Source organism: Pan paniscus, chromosome 23, assembly GCF_029289425.2.
Source record: "Pan paniscus chromosome 23, NHGRI_mPanPan1-v2.0_pri, whole genome shotgun sequence".
Lineage (NCBI taxonomy): Eukaryota > Metazoa > Chordata > Mammalia > Primates > Hominidae > Pan > Pan paniscus.
The window spans coordinates 49,224,138-49,242,159 of NC_085927.1; the positions used below are offsets into that span (position 1 = coordinate 49,224,138).

General features: G+C 51.6%; 1 protein-coding gene across 1 annotated transcript in view; it reads left to right on the forward strand.

The window, feature by feature from the left end:
• SYNGR1 (synaptogyrin 1) overlaps positions 1–6,325 on the forward strand; it is a 35,566-nt gene extending 29,241 nt beyond the window's left edge. The window contains exon 4 of the mRNA XM_003821615.5: positions 2,441–6,325. Coding sequence (XP_003821663.2) covers positions 2,441–2,662 — 222 coding nt within the window. The 3' untranslated portion in view covers positions 2,663–6,325. The remainder of the gene's footprint in view (positions 1–2,440) is intronic.
• The last annotated feature ends 11,697 nt before the right edge of the window (positions 6,326–18,022 follow it).

Sequence of the window (18,022 nt, forward strand, 5' to 3'; positions counted from 1 at the left end):
AGGCGCTGGCACTTTGCTTTAAATACCCACCTCCCAGAAAGTGCTTCCCCTCAGAACTTTGGTCAATGAGTACAATCAAAAGGTAATGCCCTAGCTGGGCATGGTGGCTCATGCCTGTGATCCCAGCACTTTGGGTGGCCAAGGCAGGCGGATCACCTGAGGTCAGGAGTTCGAGACCAGCCTGGCCAACATGGCAAAACCCCGTCTCTACTAAAAATACAAAAATTAGCTTGGTGGGGTGGCAGGTGCCTGTAATCCCAGCTACTTGGGAGGCTGAGGCAGGAGAATCACTTGAACCCAGGAGGCAGATGTTGCAGTGAGCCAAGGTTGTGCCATTGCACCCCATCCTGGGTGACAGAGCGAGACTCTGTCTCAAAAAAAAAAAAGAAGAAAAAAAAGAAAAAAAAAAGGAAATGCCCAGTCACTGGGTTTCTGGAACTTTGTGGAATAAAACACTAGGTATATTCACTCTCTACCTCTTCACTAAGTGGCTCTTTAGGTTGTTGGTTGACTTAGTGCCTCGTCAGGGGCCAATGAAAGGGAAGGAGGTGAGGGCGCCCTGACCTGGGAAGGGGTAGGACCCCATGTTTAGGGAAGGGTTCTAGCAGTAACTCTGCCACGGGCACTTCCTTTTCTAGGCCTCAATCTTCCCAGCCCTAAAACAGGGGTCTGGAGAGTATCAGCACATTCCCATCACAGGCAGATTCCCCGGGCCGGGAAAGTTTCTGGAGAAGGCTTTTGCAATAAACCTCTAAGCTGCTTTTCTAATGACAAGTTTGATTTACTTAAACTTTGACTTAGCTCAGTGTGGTCAGTGTCATTGTCCTTAATAACAATGTAATTGCTTTTATTGAAAAATAATTTCCTAACCATGCATGTGTGCTGTAGACAAGTCTTTCCCAATCTGAGATCTGTGGGAAAAAAAAAAAAAACGGGGCGGCTTCAGGCTAGGCGCGGTCACATTGAATAGTCAGGGCTCTGCCAAGTCAGATGATCCTGAAACTTGTTTCACTCTATTTAACTCAGTTTCTCACTTAGAATTAGGTTCAGCAGCAGGTGACCAAAATCCCAAATAACAGTGATTTCAACAAAGTCCAAGGCTGTGGAAGTGGTCCAGGGCTGGCATACTGGCTCCAGAGGTCTTCGGTGACCCAGGCATCTTTCCTTTTTTTTAGAGACAGGGTCTCACTCTGTTGCCCAGGCTGGATCATAGCTCACTGCAGCCTCAAACCCATAGGCTCAGGCAATCCTCCCACCTCAGCCTCCTGAGTAGCTGGGACTACAGGCCAGTACCACTATGCCTGGCTAATTTGGTTTTTGTGGATTTTTTTGGTAGAGATGGGGTCTTGCTATGTTGCCCAAGCTGGCCTTTTTTTTTTTTTTTTGAGACAGTCTCACTTTGTTGCCCAGGCTAGAGTGCAGTGGCGCTGTCTCAGGGTACTGCAACGTCCGCCTCCTGGGTTCAAGCGATTCTCCTGCTTGCACCTCCCGAGTAGCTGGGATTACAGGTGATGCCACCATGCCCAGCTAATTTTTTTTATTTTCAGTAGAGATGGGGTTTCACCATGTTGGCCAGGCTGGTCTCAAACTCCTGACCTCAAGTAATCTGCCCATCTTGGCCTCTCAAAGTGCTGGGATTGCAGGCATGAGTTGTCGCGCCTGGCCTCTCCTGCTTTCAAGAAGAAGATCAGATTGTTATTGTGCCTGCTGTTTTTCAAGTGCCTTTAACTCAACATAGTCAATATGCCAGAGGTGCATATTTTAGCCCAGGCTGGTCTTGATCTCCTGGCCTCAAGCAATCCTTCCACCTTGGCCTATCAAAGTTGTGGGATTACAGGCATGAGCCGCGGTGCATGGCCCCCAGGCATCTTTCATTCCTACAGGCTTGGTTCATGGTCTTTGTGGTCCCTTTTGGCAACTAGAGCTCCAGCCATCACATCTGTGTTCCAGGCATCAGGTCAGAGGGTGGGACAGAGAACATGAGGGTACCCCATTGGCCGAAACATAGTCACATGGCCAGGCCTAGCTGCAAGAGAGACAAAAGAATGACTCTTAGGAGATGCTAACAGTCCTTTGTCCCGCTGAGAAGCTTTTTTTAAGAAGGCTGTTGTGAGCCTTTGAGCCATCTTAACACTCCATAATGGAGATCTAGAACTTTTGGTAGCCCAGACTGACCTCTGGGATTGGGAGACAGGGGCAGGTGATTTCTGGGGTACTTTCTGGCTGGGTGATATGGTTCTGGGCATTTCTGGGGGTGGCTGCGAGAACAGCCTTCCTTCTCCACAGCCAAGCTTGGTCTCCTGTTTGGTGCTTTGAGGATCTTTAACCCTCTCCTGCCTGTGTCCTGTGAACTAACCACCACTAACCCAGTGCTCTTGTCTGTCTCTCCCCTAACCACCCCCTCCCGCCTGTCCTTGTCCTCGCCGGCCTTTGTCCCCAGGCGGGCCAGGCTGTGCTGGCCTTCCAGCGGTACCAGATTGGCGCCGACTCGGCCCTCTTCTCCCAGGACTACATGGACCCCAGCCAGGACTCCAGCATGCCTTACGCGCCCTACGTGGAGCCCAACACTGGGCCGGATCCCGCCGGTATGGGTGGCACCTACCAGCAGCCGGCCAACGCCTTCGACACCGAGCCCCAGGGCTATCAGTCGCAGGGCTACTGAGCCACAGTGACCGCCTGCCCCCGCCCCCTCCCCCATCTGTCCCCTCTCTCCACACCCAGCCCCTGCTCCTGCCCAGGCTGCCCTGCCCAGTGCCTCATCAGCCTCTGCCTTGTCCCACTGAGGTCCAGGGTAGCTCGGGGCAGGGGTGGGGCAGTCCAGTGTTGGGGACTGTCTATGTATGTGCAAGTATATCCCAGGGCATGTGCCCCGCAGGGGCCTAGAGGGTGGGGGCCAGGGGTATTTGCATTCATACATTGTGTCATCAAGCATTCCTTGAGCGCCTACTGGGCATCCAGCCTGTGCTGGGCATGGGTGGTGACATTGGCAGAAATGGCCACTGGAAAGGGGAGCGATGAGCTGTGGAGGAAGCCCTGGTGGTACCAGAGGCCAGAATGGTGGGAAAGACAGACCCAGATAATGCTGGGAAGTGTGGCTACACCGTGGCTTGGTCATAGGGTGAGTGTAAACACCCACAGGACACTGGGGGCTGTCACCCTGCTCTGGCAGTCCTGCTAAGAGTGTCAGGGCCGTCTCCATTTTATGGTTGAGGAAACTGAGGTCTAGAGAGGTCAAGATTACTTGCCCAGAATCACTCAGGCAGCTAGTGATAGAGGTGGGGCCAAGCCCAGGCTGCCCGACTGCAGACCACGTGCTCTTCCCTGGCCACCCACCTCCTCCCATCCCCACGCTTGGGGCTTCCCTGCTCAGTGTTACTGTCATTCTGGGAGGCCTTGGGGCCCTCAGCCCCTTGAGACACCCTGATTCTGCTGCAAGCCAAGGGCCTGTTCTGCCCCAGCTGTTCCTCCTCCCCTGGGGACAGCCCCACCTCCGGGTCCCTCCACCCACATCCCCCTGGTCCTACCCCTGGCCCTTGGCCTCCTCCAAGAGGGCTCACCCCGGGTGCTGCTCTGTGCTCTGCGTGTCCCACAGACGCTTGTTCCAGGGGGCTCCAGCAAACCCCTTCGTGGTCTCTCAAAGGACTGATCACTGTCCTTGCCTCTAGGAGGGCTCACTAAGCCCTTACCTAGGGCTGGGTGGACAAGAAGGCACAGATGAGGGTGTGACTGGCCCGAGGTCACGGTGAGTGAGTGGCAAAGCTGGCCCTGACGCCTGGGTTTCTTGGCCCCAGCTGCCCAGCAGGTGCCTCGATTCCCTGCCCTTGTGACCTCCCAGGAAACAGAACTGATCTGGGACACTATGTCACCTCTCCTCTCATCTGGGGTGAGTCAGGGTTCGGGGGCTGCAGCAGCCAAGCGCATGAGAGGTTTTCCTTGGCCTTCCAGAAGGCCCACTGCGGAGCCAGCCTCCCTATGGGAGGCAGAGCAGCAAGGACAGGGCTTTGGAATCAGCCAAGTCGGCTCCTGGGCTGTAGCCGTGGAGAGACACTGCCCCCAGGATGACACAGGCAAGAGCTTCTGAGGCATGGGAGGCCCAGGGAAGACCGTGGGCTGTAGGGGAGAGTGTGGCAGGTGACCCAAAGGCCCAAAGAGGGCCCTGGGGCCTGAGGAGGTCATAATCTCTTCTGAGTGGGGGCAGGTCGATTCTTGCACAAGGTGGGCTCTTCACTGAGCCATAAGGGACAGGGAGGTGTGGGAGAGCGCTGGGGGCCCATCCCCCTGTCCACCCAGTGTCCACTGGCCTGTCTTTCAGGGAGCAGAGCAGAGCAGGTGGTGGACGGGCCCAGTGCTGGGTGTTTCCACCACCATCCCCCCATCCCCCATCTAAGAATCCTAAGAGGCAGGCGATCCCTCACCTGCTTTCTCACTCAGCAGTTATCCGGCCCCTGTGCTGGGGATACCAAGGGCATGGGTGGTCCCTGCTTCGATGGCCCCAAAGCTGGGCCAGAGTTAAGGGAAAGAGGAGGAAGTCCTAAGCAGAGAAGTAGCACCATTATCCCCATTTAACAGAAGGGAAATTGAGGCTCGGCAAGCATAGGCGAGTTGGCAGTGGAACACGGATCTAAACTCAGGTCTGTCCAAGTCCTCCCAAGGGACAGCAGTGATGGAGAGGACCCCAGCCAGCTGAGTGACAGCTGGTTGTTGCTGACTTCATTTTCCAATCCGGGGAAGGGGCTCTGTCCACAGTCCCCCGCCGCCAGGTGGCCCAAATGGGACCAGCATGGGGGCAGGTTATCTGTTGGCCTGAAGAGTGAAACCTGTACCAGGCCAAAGTTGAGGGCGTGAGTGAGTGCAGGAGTGTTCATGGCAGAGTGAAGTTCTGTGCCCACCACAAGAGGCTGTGAGATGTTCTGACCCTCACCCACTGTCCACCAAAAGCCTCTCCTGCTGGTGGGCACTAGGAGACCTCAGGGTACTGCCCATCTGTTTCTCCTTGGGTGCCAGCCAGCTGCTGGTGATCCTCAGCCGGAGGGCAGGGTACCAGGTAAGCTTAACTCCATCTTGGGTGTTTGCGACAGGCCCTGCCTGCCACCCTAGGCAGGGAAAGCTGTCAAGACTCCTGCCAGAAATGGGGGGTGCTGAGTCATCTCACGAAGAATCCCTCACTCTTCCTGAGTTCAGCCCAGAAGCCCTCCCAGGCATGATCTTCCCCATCAGGCTGGGCTCTGGCAGGGACCTGCCCAGGATGGAGATGAGAGAGGGTGAGAGATGGAGGGCGAGATTTGGATGGGACCCAGGGCTCCTGACTCTGCCCTGGAAGGTTCATGGGGAAGCTCGCTCCTTCTCTTGGCAGAGGACAGCCCCTGGGGAACCCCAGGCCCAACTCTGTCTGGTATCCCTTTTCCTCCCAGCTGTCCTCCCCTGCTTCTCCCTTGCTCCCAAAGCTTTCCTTGGAGAAGGGCCCTCCTGCAGCTGGACCCTGCAGGGTGGCTCCCTCCTCCCCATCAAGCACAAGAGAGGGCCCAGGAAAAAAGGTTTCACATAAGTGTAGAGTCGCAAGGACACTTAGAGTCGGCAGAGTCTGGGGTAGGGAGACAGCGACTTGTCCAAGGTCAAGCACAGAGGGAGAGGTTCAGGAGTCAGGTCTTCTGCCTTCTGAGTTGGCTCATCCTGGGCAGTCACAGACTGTCCTGCCTGCACGGCTCCTATCCACCTGGGGGTGTCGCAGTTGAGGGGCTAATTCCCAGGGGACTGACGTTAGTTCCCTACTCCATCCTTCCCTGGTGATTTTTGATCTTCAAAGCCTCGGGGATCCCAGGTTTCCCCATGTAACTGAGACCCCCTGCCTGTTAGCCCTGGGAGACCCCTAACCTTGGCCCAAGACCCCTTTGATTCTCTAAGGAGCACGAAAGGGGGAATGCCCCTCCCAGGAGTTTATGGGAGAAGGGACTGGGCCGGCTGCCTCCCAGCGATGCACTTGACCTGACACTCCCCATGTCCTGGTGCGCACAGCCCTTGTCGGTGCCCCGGCCCCTCCCGCAGCGTTACTGCCTGTGTATAGTATAAATATATATATTTTCTATATATAAGATGTATAATATAAGGCTCCACAAATATATCTGTGTGTGTGTGTGCGTGTGTGTGCGGTGAAGGGCGGTCCCCATCCTGGGCCCCCACTCTAGACCCCCCCCACCACCTGGTTAAGTCTCGAGTGAATCCAGTGGCCCCGTGGCACCCTCCTTTATGACATCCATCCATCTGTGGTGAACCAAGTGAAGGTGGTGACTTCTGGTGACATAGTAATAAAGTGAAGACTCAGAACCCACCAGCGATTGCAAGTGTGTCACCGTGTTTCTTTGTTCTTCATTCTGCGTTTGGCCTGGATGCTCCATCCCGTTTGTCTCCTTAGACAGGCCATGTCTTACTTGGTTATTATTGTTTGTTAATTTTTCATTAAACAATGAACCTATGAATATATTATCTTTTTAAAAAGTAAAATTGGCCGACTGCAGTGGCTCATGCCTGTAATCCCAACACTTTGGGAGGCCAAAGTGGGTGGATCACCTGAGGTTAGGAGTTCGAGACCAGCCTGACCGACATGGTGAAAACCTGTCTCTACTAAAAATACAAAACAAAATTAGCCAGGTGTGGTGGCGGACGCCTGTAATCCCAGCTACTTGGGAGGCTGAGACAGGAGAATCACTTGAACCCGGGAGGCAGAGGTTGCAGTGAGCCAAGATTGTGCCATTGCAATCCAGCCTTGGCATCAAGAGCAAAAATCCGTCTAAAAAAAAAAAAGGAAAATTATTACAGTTGAAGCCAGAGTCTCTTAGCTTACATGTGCACATGTCCACATACATGCCCCATCACCATTTCCTATCCTGGTTCCTTCCCCAACCACCAGGAGTAAACAAGATTAGGTGCTTGGCCTCATTCCTTCCAGACCATTTCCATGCTTTTACATACACATGTTTTACAAGACATGGTTTTTAAATTGACTGGCCTTCAGCTGGGTGCCATGGCTCATGCCTGTAATCCCAGCACTTTGGGAGGCCAAGGTGGAAGGATTGCTTGAGCCCAGGAGTTCAAGACCAGCCTGGTCAACATAGTGAGACCCCGTGTCTAAACAAAACAAAACAAAAAATTAACCTGGGCACAGTGGCTCACACCTATAATCCTAGCACTTTGGGCAGCCTAGGCGGGCGGATCACGAGGTCAAGAGACTGAGACCATCCTGGCCAACATGGTAAAACTCCATCTCTACTAAAAAGACAAAATTAGTTGGGCGTGGCTGGGCGCGGTGGCTCACACCTGTAATCCCAGCACTTTGGGAGGCTGAGGTGGGCAAATCACCTGAGGTCGGGAGTTCGAGAACAGCCTGACCAAAATGGAGAAACCTCGTCTCTACTAAAAATACAAAATTAGCCAGGCGTGGTGGCACGCGCCTGTGATCCCAGCTACTCGGGAGGCTGAGCCAGGAGAATTGCTTGAATCCAGGAGGTGGAGGTTATGGTGAGCCAAGATCATGCCATTGCACTCCAGGCCTGAGCAACAAGAGTAAAACTCCATCTAAAAAAAAAAAAAAAAATTAGCTGGGTGTGGTGGCCAGCACCTCTAGTCCCAGCTACTCTGGAGGCTGAGGCAGGACAATCGCTTGAACTCGAGAGGCAGAGGTTGCAGTGAGCCAAGATCACACCACTGCACTCCAGCCTGGCGACGGAGTGAGACTCCGTCTCAAAAAAAAAAAAAAAAAAATTAAATCTAGTTGCCCTGAGCTGGCAAAAAATTTACCCAGAGCCTGTAAAGTACCAGAAACTTGATAGGCGCTAGGAGTTCAACACCAAAGGAGGTAGACAGTGCCCTCTTGGAGATGATCATGCAGTGGGGGAAATGGTGTTAACTAAACATGCAAGCAAAAATATCAACTGTGCTAAGTGCTGGAGTGGGTTGGAAAGAATATGCGATGCAATTTAGATCACCCTGACTAAATCAACCACCACCGGTCGAGCAGGTGACTCTTGACTCAAGCGCTCTCCATGAGCAGGGTTTGGACGTGAGCGGGTGAGCTGGTGAGTTATCCAAGCTGGTGAGTTCTGCAGGGAGGACCCAGGACTCAGGGGTCCCCGGCTGGGAAAGAGCTTGGAAGTGGTGGAAGGCAGGTGCAGTGGACGCACAGAAGGGAGAGAGAGGAGAATGAGGAAGGACAGGCCAGAAGGTGCTCATGGATCCCACAGTGTAGGGCCTGGAGGCCTCTGTAAAGCCATGAAGGGTGGGTGACCACAACAGTGCATGCTCTCAAAAGACCACTCTGCTGGTTAGATGGTAGTCAAGAGACAGGTCACCATGACCGTGAGAGAATGGAGAAGTCCAGATGTATTTGAAGAAGGCACAGATCTGCAAATGAACCGAGGCCGGGCACGGTGGCTCACGCCTATAATCTTAACACTTTGGGAGGCCGAGGCAGGAGGATCACTTGAGGTCAGGAATTTGAGACCAGCCTGGCCAACATGGTGAAACCCCGTCTCTACTTAAAAAATACAAAAATTAGGCCGGGTGTGGTGGCTCACGTCTGTAATCCCAGCACTTTGGGAGGCTGAGGCAGGCGGATCACCTGAGGTCGGGAGTTCGAGACCAGCCTGACCAACATGGAGAAACCCTGTCTCTACTAAAAATACAAAAATTAGCCGGGCGTGGTGGTGCATGCCTGTAATCCCAGCTACTCAGGAGGCTGAGGCAGGAGAATAGCTTGAACCAGGGAGGTGGAGGTTGTGGTGAGCCAAGATGGCGCCATTGCACTCCAGACTGGGCAACAAGAGCGAAACTCTGTTTCCAAAAAAAAAAAAAAAAAAAATGCAAAAATTAGCCCGGTGTGGTGGTGGGCGCCTGTAGTCCCAGCTACTTGGGAGGCCGAGGCAGAAGAATCGCTTGAACCCAGGAGGAAGAGGTTGCAGTGAGCTGAGATCGCACAACTACACTCCAGCCTGCGACAGAGCGAGACTCTGTCTCAAAAAAAAAAAAAAAAAAAAAATCCCACCAGAAAAGGCTCTGGAGCCCAGGCCGAGTGGGAGGAGCAAGTGGGCGTGGCCCGGGCATGGCCCGTCGGTCAAGGTACTGGCCCTGCCCACGCCCGGGAGAGGGGCGGGCGAGAGAGATGCTAAGCCAGTCGGATTGCGGTCATCGGGGGCGAGCGGAGTCGGCAAGAGGTCCGAGGAGTAGCGGGTGTGGAGGGAAGGAGCGCGGCCGGGCGGGTGAGGGATCCCGGGGCTCTGTTCCAGGACACCCAGGTTCTGACCCCGTTTAGGAGGCCGGAGGGCAGGGGCTGCCGGCAACCCAAGGAGCCCGAGCTACCCTGAAGGCCGACCCTGAGGCCGCTGCTCAGCGAAAGGAGCCGACCCTTGGGGGACAGCGGGGTCGGGTTCCAAGCCGGGGCTGCTGGGGCTGGTCAGGCCGCCAGCCCTGCTTGACCCCTCTCACCTGATGGCTCCCTTCTCCAATCTTCAAGAAGGTGAAACGTCACTGTGGTCCGCAGAGGGCAGGCCGCGTCTGCGGAGTCGCTGTCATCCCTTAGCGGCCACGCCCGCCTCCCTGTCCACTTCCCGTCTTCGTCGTTGCGGTTCAGGTGTTCGCTCCACTCTGCGGCACCAAAGGCCCGTCACGTGCTTCCCCTGCCCAGAGACCCCAAACACCGAAACTGTCATCCGAAGGCCCCGCACCTGCCGCCTGTCGGATGCTGAAGAACGACTCCCAGGTGGAGAGGACAGCACCCCAAAAGGGATGGGGGATGGATTGGGGCGTCTGAGCCCCGTGGAGTATGTCAGCCTTTCAGAGCGACCCGCTCCACGCTGCGATGTGGTCCTTAAGAAGTTAGGGCCGGGCACGGCGGCTCACGCTGTAATCCCAGCACTTTGGGAGCCAAGGTGGGCGGATCATCTGAGGTCGGGAGTTCGAGACCAACCTGGCCAACATGGTAAAACCCCAACTCTACTAGAAATACAAAAATTAGCTGGGTGTGGTGGCAGGCGCCTGTAATCCCAGCTACTCGGGAGTCTGAGGCAGGAGAATTGCTTGAACCCGGGAGGCGGAGGTTGCAGTGAGCGGAGATGGAACACCCCTGCACTCCAGCCTGGGTGACAGAGAACGACTCCGTCTCAAAAAAAAAAAAAAAAAGTTAGGGCCGGGCGTGGTGGCTCATGCCTGTAAGCGAGGCCAAAGCTCCAGAACAGCATCTCCACTAAAAATACAAAAATTATTCGGGCGTGGTGGTGGGTGCCTGTAATCTCAGCTACTCGGGAGTCTGAGGCAGGAGAATCGCCCGTGAACCCAGGAGGGGTAGGTTGCAGTGAGCAGAGAGCATTCCACTGCACTCCAGCCTGGGTGACAGGCTGAGCACTCACTCAGCCTGGAGCGAGACTCCATCTAAAAATCAATTAATAGATAAGTTAGGGCTGGGCGAGGTAGCTCACACCTATAATCCCAGCACTTTGGGAGGCCGAAGTGGGTGGATCAATGAGGCCAGAAGTTTGAGGACAACATCTCTACAAAAAAATACAAAAATTAACCAGGCATGGTGGCCTGAACCTGTGGTCCCAGCTACTTGGGAGGCTGAGTGGAGAGGATCTCTTGAGCCCAAGAAGTTGAGGGTGCAGTGAGCCATGATCACCACCACTGCAATCCAGCCTGGGTGACAGAGTGAGACCCTTTCTCAAAAAAAAAAAAAGAGTTATAATGTAATGGATTGGCCTTCATTGGACTTAAGGGAAATCATTAAACCCTGCAAGGGTTTTAACTGACTCAGGACAATTTGGAGAAATATGAAAACTATTTCAAAGAAATGCTAGGTTTCAGAATCAGGGCTGCTGCATGATTTGTAGGGCCCAGTACAAAATGAAAGTGCAGGGCCTCTTGTTCAAAAAGCAATATTTAAAAATAGTGTAATTTTTTACCGGGTGCAGTGGCTCTCGCCTGTAATCCCAGCACTCTGGGAGACTGTGGCGGGCAGATCACTTGAGACCCAGAGTTCGAGACGAGCCTGGCCAACATGACAAAACCCCATCTCTACAAAAAATACCAAAAAAAAAAAAAAAAAATTAGCCCAGCATGGTGGCATGTGCCTGTAATTCCAGCTACTTGGGAGGCTGAGGCAGGAGAATCTCCTGGACCCGGGAGGTGGAGGTTTCAGTGAGCCGAGATCACGCCACTACACTCCAGCCTGGGTGACAGAGAGAGACTCCGTCTCAAAAAAATAATAATAATAAATAGAAATAGAAATAAAAATACTAAAATATAAAGCACTTTACTTACAAAATATTACATATAAAATATAATAGGAGTAAGAGTAACACATGAGTAACAGCATAAATTTAAGATTATAAAAAATAATATTTTGGGGCTGGGCGAGGTGGTTCACGCCTGTAATCCCAGCATTTTGAGAGGCTGAGATGGGTGGATCACCTGAGGTATGGAGTTCAAGACCAGCCTGGCCAACGTGGTGAAACCCCATCTCTACTAAAAATACAAAAATTAGCTGGGTGTGGTGGCGGGCACCTGTAATCCCAGCTACTGGAGAGGGTGAGGCAGGAGAATCGCTTGAACCTGGGAGGCAGAGGTCGCAGTGAACCGAGATCATGCCGTTGCACTCCAGCTTGGGCGACAAAAGCGAGATTCCCACTCAAATAATAATAATAATAGGCCAGGCGTGGTGGCTCACGCCTGTAATCTCAGCACTTTGGGAGGCCAAGGTGGGCGGATTGCCTGAGGTCAGGAGTTCGAGACCAGCCTGACCAACATGGTGAAACCTCCTCTCTACTAAAAATACAAAAAAAAAAAAAAAATTAACTGAGCTTGGTGGTGTGTGCCTGTAATCCCAGCTACTTGGGAGGCTGAGGCAGGGGAATTGCTTGAACCAGGGAGGTGGGGGTTGCAGTGAGCCGAGATCGCGCCACTGCACTCCAGCCTGGGTGACAGGATGAGACTCCCTCTCAAAAAATAAAAAATAAAATAGTAATAATAATATTTTGGTGTCATTTTATATAATACAAAAATAATGCCTTACTAATATGATTTCTTGATTGGTCATATGATTTTTTGGCTCATTCTTTTTGCAAGTTCATTTATTATGTTATTGAAATTTATACTTATGACAACTTCATTTTCCATTGAAAGCTACAACAGCCACTTTTGGCAAAGGCAAGATTACAAATAATTTCTTATACTTTTTATTTTGAGAAGGCTCCTTCTGCCAAGGCAATTGTTGCTGTAGCTGCTGAGAGTATTTTATATGCTGTCACAGTAGGAGAAATTCATGATTTTAAAGAATTTTAAAAAAATATTTAGCTCTTCATATTGGCCAGGCGCAGTGGCTCACACCTGTAATCCCAGCACTTTGGGAAACCGGGGCATGTGGATCACCTGAGGCCAGGAGTTCCAGACCAGCCTGGCCAACATAGTGAAACCCTGTCTCTATTAAAAATACAAAAATTACCCAGGCCTGGTGGTGCGCACCTGTAATCCCAGCTACTCAGGAGACTGAGGCAGGAGAATCGCTTGAACCCAGGAGGCAGAGGTTGCAGTGAGCCAAGATTGCGCCACTGCACTCCAGCCTGGGCAACAGAGTGAGACTCCGTTTCAAGAAAAAAAATTTAACTATTCATATAAATCAGTTTCATATGTGTCTGATTTAATTTTAAATGCAAACTTATACAACGATGTTTTAATGTTTTCTTTGACATTTTCTATAACTTGTGAAGGTTGTACAAGAAACTGAAAGTTACTTCATGATTTCTATATAATTTTAATGATCTGTTTATGCATTTGATTGCTGGGTCTTCGATAACAAGGAAAACTTAGCTTTAAAACTGCCTTCAGAGTAAGCTTCACATAAAATAGAATTATTTTCTGTAGAATATGATGATCTATACATTTAATTTTTATTTCTAAGACTGTGGATATTTGCAATATCGCAGCAGGCTTTTTTGTTTGTTTGTTTTTGTTTGTTTGTTTGTTGAGACTGAATCTTGCTCTGTTGTCCAGGCTAGAGTGAAATGACATGATGTCGCCTCCCTGCAACCTCCACCTCCCAGGTTTAAGCAATTCTCGTGCCTCAGCCTCCCAAGTACTGGGATTACAGGCATGAGCCACTGTGCCTGGCCTGCAGCAATTTTCAAAACCAGAGATTCTTTTTCTTTTCCTAGCATCCCCATGGATGCCAGGGCGAAAACCGAAAATTCTAAAACTCTTTGAAGAATCCTAACAGCTCCCTAGCGTGCTTTATTGCGACATCCATGTGTATGTTTCCATGTTGTAATAACTTACTGACAAGGTTTACTGCCTGACTGCTGGCAGTACCTGTCCCAACATTTAGGCTGTGAGCTATATTTGTGCAGATGTTACAGGCACGGGCTGTTCCATGTGGAGTCTCTTCTCCCACCATGGAGCCCGTGATGGCATGGAGCCGTGACACCCCCACCAGTTTCTTCTGCTGCTGCCACCAATCTGGGCACAGATCCTGGCCCCCACTGCCCCCACACAGCCCCACAGTGTCGCAAACTGTCCAGCCATGTGGGTGCACACAGGGTGGCCAGGCCAATTGCTAGGCAGCTCTGCTGCCCACCGCCTGTCATCCTTGCTGGTCTGAGCCTGCTGGTGCATATGCTTCTTTGTCCCACTGGACTTCCTTTATAAAACACAAGTTCAAATATAAAATGATGAAGAATTTCAAGATGGCGAAATTCAAACAGAAGTTAATGCAGAGCATTCAACCAAATGCTAGGCCTATTCTGAGAGCAGGGCGATGTGCGACTGTACGGGTCCCATGCCCATGAGTGCAGTCCTGCTCAGCACACTGATTCTGGCCCCTCTCCATCTCCCCTTTATTTTATTCTGAATCTTTTTTCTTCTCCTTTTAGTCTCCTTGTCAATTAGATAGCTACACTTGACTATGGGCCTGAGCTATGCTGCATACTTTGTAAAGCATTGTCTAGTTCACTTCTTTTCTTTTTTCTTTCCTTTTTTTTTTTTTTGAAATGGAGTCTTGCTCTGTTGCCCAGGCTGGAGTGCAGTGGCTCAATCTTGGCTCACTGCAAGCTCCGCCTCCCAGTTCACGCCATTCTCCTGCCTCAGCCTCCCAAGTAGCTGGGACTACAGGCGCCCTCCACCACACCCGGCTAATTTAGTTTTTGTATTTTTAGTAGAGACGGGGTTTCACCGTGTTAGCCAGGATGGTCTCGATCTCCTGACCTTGTGATCCGCCCACCTCGGCCTCCCAAAGTGCTGGGATGACAGGCGTGAGCTACTGCTCCCAGCCTCCTTTTCTTTTCTTTACTTTTCTTTCTTTTTTTTTTTTTGGTCGTTGTTGTTGTTGTTGTTGTTTTGAGACAGAGTCTCGCTCTGTCACCCAGGCTGGAGTACAATGGCGCAATCCAGGCTGGAGTGCAGTGGCACAGTCTCAGCTCACTGCAACCTCCGCCTCCCAGGTTCAAACGATTCTCCTGCCTCAGCCTCCCAAGTAGCTGGGATTACAGGCATGCGCCACCACGCCCAGCTAATTTTTGTATTTTTAGTAGAGACAGGGTTTTGCCATGTTGGCCAGGCTGGTTTCGAACTCCTGACCTCAGATGATCTGCCCCCCTCGGCCTCCCAAAGTGCTGGGATGACAGGCGTGTGCCACCGTGCCCGGCCTTGTTCACTTCTTTCAACACCTGTGATAAGGGCACTAAGATGCTTCCATTTTACAGATGAGGAGCTGGGCCAGAGAGGAGAAGTGGCCCAGCACAGTTATACCGGTGCAGGGCCTGACTTGACCAGTAGTGAGTCCAGCTTTAAAACCCATGGTCTTAGCCTCTTTGCTGCCTTTTGTTAAACTATTTTTATACATTTGCAGTCACTCACATAATCCTTAAAGCTGTTTTTGATGTGAAAGTTCCCCCAGCTGTGCATGCTTCTGGATCAGCAAAGGCTTCGGCTTTGGTTACCCATCTGTTCTCTGTGCTTATCCAGCGCTGGGGTCTTCCCAAACCCTGTCCCAATTATGTGACCTAGAAATGCGACTTCAAATGTTTGAGAGATCTCATGCAAAATTGAATGTGCTTTTCCTCAAGGTTTTTCAAAAGTTACATTGCTGGACGGGATGGCTTACTTCTGTAATCCTAGCACTTTGGGAGGCCGAGGTGGGCAGATCGCTTGAACTCGGGAGGTAGAGCTTGCAGGAAGCCAACATCACAGCACTGCACTCCAGCCTGGGTGACAGAGTGAGACCCTGTCTCAAAAAAAAAAAAAAAAAGTTACATCGATTGAACAGTAGCAGGGATTGTGCCCTCCGTGTCAATGTGGAGGACTCCCAGGTTCATCCTCTGTCCACACTTGCTTCATTGGTGGCTCATCTGGTCTCACAGCTTTAAATATCCGCTGTATTCTGACCGTTCTCAAGTGTGTACACCCACCCCCCCAGGTCAGCTACTCGTATATCCAACTGCCTTTACTCCGACATATCTGGTTGACATCTCCCATGAAGACCCCAGGGATCTGCCTTGCTACTTCTCTCGTCCCAAAGCTTGCCACCCTCCCCCGTGCTTCAGCCACGCTGGCCTCCTTGCTGTTCCTAGAACATACCTAGCACATTCCTGCCTCAGGGCCTTTGCACTTGCTGTTGCCTTTGCCTGAAATGCTCTCCCTGCTCCACCCCAGATCTCTGGAGGAGACCTGGAACCTTTGCAATGGGTTCATCCCTGGTCATGCCTTTTAAAAAGGCACCCCCGACCAGGCACAGTGGCTTATATTTGTTTTTGTTTTTGTTTTGAGACGGAGTCTTGCTCTGTCGCCCAGGCTGGAGCACAGTGGCAGGATCTCGGCTCACTGCAAGCTCCACCTCCCAGGTTCACGCCATTCTCCTGCCTCAGCCTCCCGAGTAGCTGGGACTACAGGCGCCCACCACCATGCCCGGCTAATTTTTTGTATTTTTTAGTAGAGACGGGGTTTCGCTGTGTTAGACAGGATGGTCTCAATCTCCCAACCTCGTGATCCACCCGCCTCGGCCTTCCAAAGTGCTGGGATTACAGGCGTGAGCCACCACGCCCAGCCAAGTGGCTCATATTTGTAATCCTAGCACTTTGGGAGGCCGAGGCAGTCAGATCAGTTGAGCCCGGGAGTTTGAGACCAGCCCGGGCAACATCACAAAACCCTGTCTCTACAAAAAACAAAATGGAAAATTAGCCAGGTGTGGTGGCACACCTGTAGTCCCAGCTACTCGCGAGACTGAAGCAGGAAAATCACCTGAGCCTGGGAGGTCGAGGCTTCAGTGAGCTGTGGTTGCGTCACTGCGCTCCAGCCTGGGTGACAGAGTGAGACCCTGTCTCAAAAATGAATAAATAAATAAAGTAGCCGGGCGTGGTGTTGTGTGCATGTAATCCCAGCTACTTGGGAGGCTGAGGCAGGAGACTCACTTGAACCCAGGAGGTGGAGGTTGCGGTGAGCCGAGATTATGCCATTGCACTCCAGCCTGGACGACAAGAGCAAAACTCCATCTCAAAAAGAAAAAAAGGCAGCCCACCTCCACTTTGTTTTCCTCCATAGCACTTGTCACCACCTGACATACTTACTAGTTTATTTATTACCTATCTCTCCTCACCGAACGTGGAAGTCTCATAAGGGCAGTGTTCTTGTCCCTGCTTACCTGGCATGTACTAAGTGCTCTATTGAGGATTGTTGAATTAACGCATGAATCTTCCCACCAAATCTCCTCCTTTCTCTGTGCTCATCACCTAAGTAAAAGGCACCATCATCTACCAGTCATCCCCCTGGGTATTATCCCAGATTTGTCCCTCTTTTCGAAAACCCAAGCATACGCCAGATCTTGTTGACTTAACATCCTAAATATTTCTCAAACCATCCCTTCTGTCACTGCCTTGGTTCTCCCCTTCCATAGCAGATGCCTCAAATGCATAGAGTAACATGCTGCTTTGCACACTGTGAATGTTTCAGCATCCTCTCTGCCCCCTGCGCTCTCTGTCTACCTGCCAGGCCCAGACCTGGCCCTCCTCTAGTGGCCCTGTCTCGGCAGATCCTCCACCACTGGGCCGACGGCCTGGGCCAGGAACCTGGGAGTCATCTTCCACTCCCCTTTCTTCCGCTTCCAATCAACTGCCAGAGTCTTTCTACTTGACCTATTTGGATATTTTTGAAAACTGTCCATTTCTTTTATCCTCATGACCACCATCCTGGTCCCGGCCACCTCCTTCCTTCTCTTATCTGGGTTATCCCAGCAGGCTCCTAATACTGGTCTCCCTCCTTCCTGTCTGACTCAGTGGGATCCCTCTGAAACACAAATATGATCATGTGACTCTCCCACTTAAATGAGTCCCTACCCTTACAAGATAAAGCCAATTGCTTCTGTTGCACCCATATCCCTCCCTGATTTGTTCTCCTCAGCTCGGCCACAGTCAATTTCTGCCTTTGCCAGTTCCCCCCTCACTTTGACCATGTGATCCCTTGGCCTGAGATGCGCTTTCTATCTTCTCTGCCTGCTCAATCCCTCTGCCCTCCCAGACCCAGCTGGAAGGTCACCTCCCCTGTGAAGTCTTCCCTGACTCCCCCAGCAGAATTAACTGCCCCCTCTCTTGGGCTTCTGGCTCCACTCAGTTTGTCACAGGCCTGATGAGCAAGGATATCTTGATGAAGGTGATAACTGGCCAAAAAGCAGTTGGGGCGCCCAATGGCGCAGCCTTCAGAAGCACCTTCTGTGTTTTTGGAACTGTTGGCAGCATCCCAAGGTGAAATGGTAGAAGCATATGGCATGAGCGTGGGGAAACGGGTCTGGGGAAGGGAAGAGAAGCCACATATTTGGAGCAGATTCTGTTCCTGTTCTAAAGGCTTGGAAGATGTTACTTTATTGAATCCTTGTAACATCCCTGGGAGGCAGGGGTTTTAAAAACAAAGACAGTGGTGGCCGGGCGCGGTGGCTCATGCCTGTAATCCCAGCACTTTGGGAGGCCAAGCAGGGAGAATCTTTTTTTTTTTTTTTTGAGACAGA